We start from the raw sequence: 4653 nt of genomic DNA on the forward strand, positions 1-4653 counted from the left end.
AAAGATTTATTTATTTATTTTATTATGAGTACACTGTAGCTGTCTTCAGACACCAGAAGAGGGCATCCAATCTCACTATGGATGGTTGTGAGCCACCATGTGGTTGCTGGGATTTGAACCCGGGACCTCTGGAAGAGCAGTCAGTGCTCTTAACCGCTGAGCCATCTCTCCAGCCCCCCCAATTGGTTTTTGATTGATCAATAAAGAGCCAACAACCAATGGCTGGACAGGATGAAAGAGGCGGGACTTTTAGATTCCCAGGGAAAGAAAGAAGAGAGGATCCACCATGAAGAGGGATAGGAAGGACCATGCAGGGAAGGAACAGGAGGGAGTAACAGCCAAAACTGCAGGTACAAGAAGGAAAGGAGCCCCTGGAAGGGCTGCTCAGAAATGTCCTGAGCAGCAAAGATAGGGGCCTGCCCAGAAGGAGCCTAGGCAACAAAGATAAAATATAGATTTAAGATTTTAAGAGGTGTTAAGTCAGCCGGGTAGTGGTGGTGCACACCTTTAATCCCAGCACTTGGGAGGCAGAGGCAGGTGGATTTCTGAGTTCGAGGCCAGCCTGGTCTACAGAGTGAGTTCCAGGACAGCCACAGCTACACAGAGAAACCCTGTCTCAAAAAAAACCTAAAAAAAATAAAATAATAAAATAAATAAATAAATCTTAAAAAAAATTAAAATAAACAGGTGGATTACTGAGTTCGAGGCCAGCCTGGTCTACAGAGTGAGTTCCAAGACAGCCAGGGCTACACAGAGAAACCCTATCTAGAAAAACCAAAAAATAAAATAAATAAAATGAAGAAATAAAAAGGGAGGTGATGCTAAAACCATGATTTGCGAGCATTTACCTACCAATAGTAAGACTCTCAATAGCAAGGTTCTAGGCTCGGCTTTGCAGAACATATTGCTCCCTGCCCCTTCAAGAGCTGTGACCCTGCTACTGTACTTTGTAAACTTTAAGTGGGCATTCATCCTCCCTACAGGCCTCAGTCACGGGTTCTTAGGTCACCATGCTGGCTAGTTTGTCAATCTGACACAAGCTAGAGTCATTTAGGAACAGGGACCCACAACTGAGACAAACACTTCTATCAAATTAGCCTGTAGACCAATCTTTGGGCCATTTCCGTGACTAATGGTTGATGTGGGAGGGCCCAGCCCACCGTGGGCAGTGCCATGTCTGGGTAGCTGGTCCTGGACTGTGCAAGAAAGCAGGCGGAGCAAACTGGTAGGAAGCATTTCACTACGGCCTCTGCTTCAGCTCCTGCCTCTGGGATCCTGCCCTGGCTCTCCTCAGGGATGGCCTGTGGCATGGAATGTAAGCCAAAGAAATTTCTTTCCTACCCAAAAGGCTTTGGATCATGGTGTTTTTATCCTATCAATGGAAAGCAAACCAGGGCAGTTACCATATAATTAACCAGGCAGCTAATGAACTACTGACAGAGGCCCAGGAGTGCCTCCGGGAGGACAGAAAACCTACAAAGAGCAATGGGACAAGGCTGTAAGGTGGATGTCCTGGGGTCACCTTGCTATCTCTCCCCTCCTTCATCCTCAGGCTCCCTTCCAGCAGCAGCTGTCGGGTCTCTTCAGGGGAGGTGCCAGGCATGGGTGCTGTCAGGTCCAGATGTAGAAATTCCTTTAGGAGCTTTAAATGGGAGACGTCAGAGAGATCAGGACCAAAACCGGGAGGTCTGCAGCATCCCCCGTCTTGACAACCCGCTACTTTCAGGGCACCAGCAACTCTGTGCTCGCTCACCTTATCTACCTCGTCGTTGCTGCCCTCCACGACCTCGTAGGCATCAATCCGGCTCACCACCCCCGCCAGGCGCTGCCGCTCCTGCCGCTGCCGCATGCACGCGTTCACGTGGTGTATGAAACTTTCTACAGAGCTGATCTGAGGAGAGGTGACGGGGTTTAAGACTCTGGGAGAGATGGAGCCTAGGACACTCCTCCGTTCCCATTCAGGTTACCATGGTGATGATGGCTTCCTTGGCGCGGGGCTCATCCGTCTTCCTCAGCACGGACTTGAGCAGCAGTGGGTACTTGGTGAGCCGCTGGTGGGGCTTGGCCAGCATGTCGCTCAGCTTCAGCCGCTGGCACTGCTGGTGCTTCTCCGCCCACTATGGGAAGGGGGTGGAGCTCAGTTCTAACCTCGCCCCCTCAGGACCCGCCTACCAAGCTGTACCGCCCCAGGTCCTGCACCCCTGAGCTCCAGGCTCTCACCGTGACATACGCGCGGAACAGCTCGTTGTCACGCAGCAGGCCACGCATGTACTCCATGCAGCCCTCCTCCTCCATACAGTACCGGATGTATGGCTTGAAGAGTGAGCCGAACTGGCAAACGACAGCACCTGTTACCTTCGGATCCCAGGGGTCCCAGGAGATTCCCATACCACCCAGCGAGGAAGCCTTTCCAGGGGAGGATTCTAAGCCTCAGAGAGAGTACACCCTTCCCCCACCCATAGCCAGGTGGCAAGGACTCAAGCCCAGGCCACCAACACCTACTACTTCCTCTTGGCCACAGAGGTAACCTGGGACCTCTGAGTCAGTGGGAACTAGCCGGGCAGGCAGGATCCAGCCCTGGGAGTTTTCCCGCGTCCTTGCCCATACCATCTTGAAGCCTTTGAGAAAGTCGCCGGGCTGCAGCAGCGCCCGTGTCCGCCGCGCCTTCTCCAGCACCGGCACCATCACGCTGCCCCACAGCCCGCGGTGTAGCCGTGCGATCTCAGGGATGTTGCTGAACAAGCGTTCAGCCTCCACCTGGGCCAAGAGAAGTGTGGGTTGGCTCCACCCCGCCCCACCCACTCCTCCCGGTTAGCCCCGCCCAAGCCCCTCCGTACCTCACCCCCCCAGCGTCCGCCCAGCACCTAGTACCCCGCCCTGTCCCTCCCCCAGCTAGGCCCCGCCTCTTTCCTAGTACCTCCCCCGCCGCCGCCCCAGGCCAGGTCGCACCTCACACAGGAGCCCCGACTCTTGCAGGTTAAGAAGACAACACAGGAACAGCTGTGGGAGGAGGGAACGCTGCAGCAGGGTCGTGTAGGGGTGGTGTCCCAACCCTGAAGTCCTACCCTGACTCTTAGCTACCCCTTCCCTGGAAGGCCCATAAGCACCCAGAGGTAAAGAGGGCGTTTGAACCTCCACACCCGGAAACTCCAACACCCCGCCCCCCATGGCCGGACTGAGGGAGGGGTCACCCTGACTTGTCCCATCAGGAGGAGAGCTGGAGAAACCGTCTCCCCAGCACACTTGGAATGCTCTGGTCACCTCTGCCCTGGTGCAGCCTCTGTCCAGGAAGCTCTTTGCAGGAAGCAAAGGCCAGGTGCTACTGCTTCCCTAGCTGAAATCCCCTAAGTGCCTGCTATCCAGTCTGTCGCGCCCAGGGTGGCCGCTCCTGGGAACCTGACATACAGCAGGTGTTCAGAAGCAGCCTTTGAACAACTGAGGCCTCACCTTGGTTAAACCAGCTTCACCCGGCCAACAACTAAAGCCCCCGCCCAGGCACTTGAAAGAATCCCCTCCTCGATCCTAATTTTCCTGCTTTCAAACACAGCCAGTCAAGTGAAGGCCCGGCTTAGCTGAGGGCTCAGGCAGTTGGCCTGTGCATGTGAGAAGCAACATGGCCCCAGGGTCCCACACTCACGTTGGTGATCACACGTAATTTCCGGATGTAGGAGACTTCTGTGTGTAGGAGTTCCCACACAGCCTCCTGTTGGTGGCACTGCCGCCGGGTCAGCTTCTAGAGGGAGGGCGGCACGGGTTAGCCAGTAGCCGAGTGTGTGTGGAGACAGTCAGGGAAGGGTGTGCAGTCCCGCATGCAACTTCTTGATAGGAACACAGAGATCTACAGGGGAAGGCCACCCTCCCGATCACATGGATTGTAACTGTCAAGATATCACCAGCCAAGCGGTGTGCTCTCCTAGCTACACCAACCTCATGTCCATCAATAAGTTCCCTCCAGCTGTCCTCCAGCCTCAGGCCTGAATTGTCTTCATCCTCCTCATCATCTTCCTCTCCCTCCTCCCAGGAGTCATGGTCAAAGCGCAGCCTCCTGGGCATCCGGGGTAGCCCGAAGAGGCTGTAGGCATGTAGCTTGCTCTCCAGCTGTTCCATCTTGTCTACCTCCTGGAGGGAGACCCAGAGAAAGGCCAGGGTCAGGGTCAGGGCTAGCTAGCTTGCTGCTCTGCCCCGACCGACTGAACCCATGAGGCTACATACCCGGCCAAAGGCGCCAGTGCTGGGGCTGGAGCTGAAGAAGCCGCTGAAGCGGCTGGCCGCCCGGTTCTTCCAGCTCTCGTTGCTGCCACTGCTGGCACCGCCGGCGCCCCCACTGCTACCGACGGGCAGAGAACAGCTGGAAGGTGCGGAGGGCTCCTGCCCAGGGATGCTCGCCTCCCCCAGGAACTCAGACATGTTCTTGCGACGGCGGCCAGGGGCCTGACCAGGGAGGAATGGTCAAGTGAAGCCCCCAATAGCCCACAGCTCCATTCCAGGGCTTCAAGAGCCTCAGATCACCCAAGCAGGTAAGAGAGTCTCTGCATCCTCAGCCTAGGATACCACCTCCCCATCACCCAAGCAGGCCAGAGTCACTGCATCCTTGGCCTAGGGTACCACCTCCCCATCACCCAAGCAGGCCAGAGTCTCTGCATCCTCTGCCTA

The 4653-nt window shown here is 55.8% G+C and overlaps 1 protein-coding gene across 5 annotated transcripts in view; it reads right to left on the bottom strand.

Annotated features, from left to right (window-relative positions):
• Positions 1–4653, bottom strand: part of Plekhg5 (pleckstrin homology and RhoGEF domain containing G5) — a 42835-nt gene that overhangs the window by 3796 nt on the left and 34386 nt on the right. For all 5 annotated transcript variants that reach the window (XM_028757827.1, XM_028757830.1, XM_028757828.1 and 2 more), the window contains 9 exons: positions 4213–4431; positions 3928–4119; positions 3638–3733; positions 2950–3000; positions 2608–2757; positions 2221–2331; positions 1968–2117; positions 1754–1891; positions 1523–1642 (listed from right to left, as the gene is read on the bottom strand). In XM_028757827.1, the coding sequence (XP_028613660.1) occupies positions 1523–1642; positions 1754–1891; positions 1968–2117; positions 2221–2331; positions 2608–2757; positions 2950–3000; positions 3638–3733; positions 3928–4119; positions 4213–4431 (1227 nt within the window). The remainder of the gene's footprint in view (positions 1–1522; positions 1643–1753; positions 1892–1967; positions 2118–2220; positions 2332–2607; positions 2758–2949; positions 3001–3637; positions 3734–3927; positions 4120–4212; positions 4432–4653) is intronic.

This window comes from Grammomys surdaster, unplaced genomic scaffold, assembly GCF_004785775.1.
Source record: "Grammomys surdaster isolate TR1022 unplaced genomic scaffold, NIH_TR_1.0 126185, whole genome shotgun sequence".
In the NCBI taxonomy this organism is placed as follows: Eukaryota; Metazoa; Chordata; class Mammalia; order Rodentia; family Muridae; genus Grammomys; species Grammomys surdaster.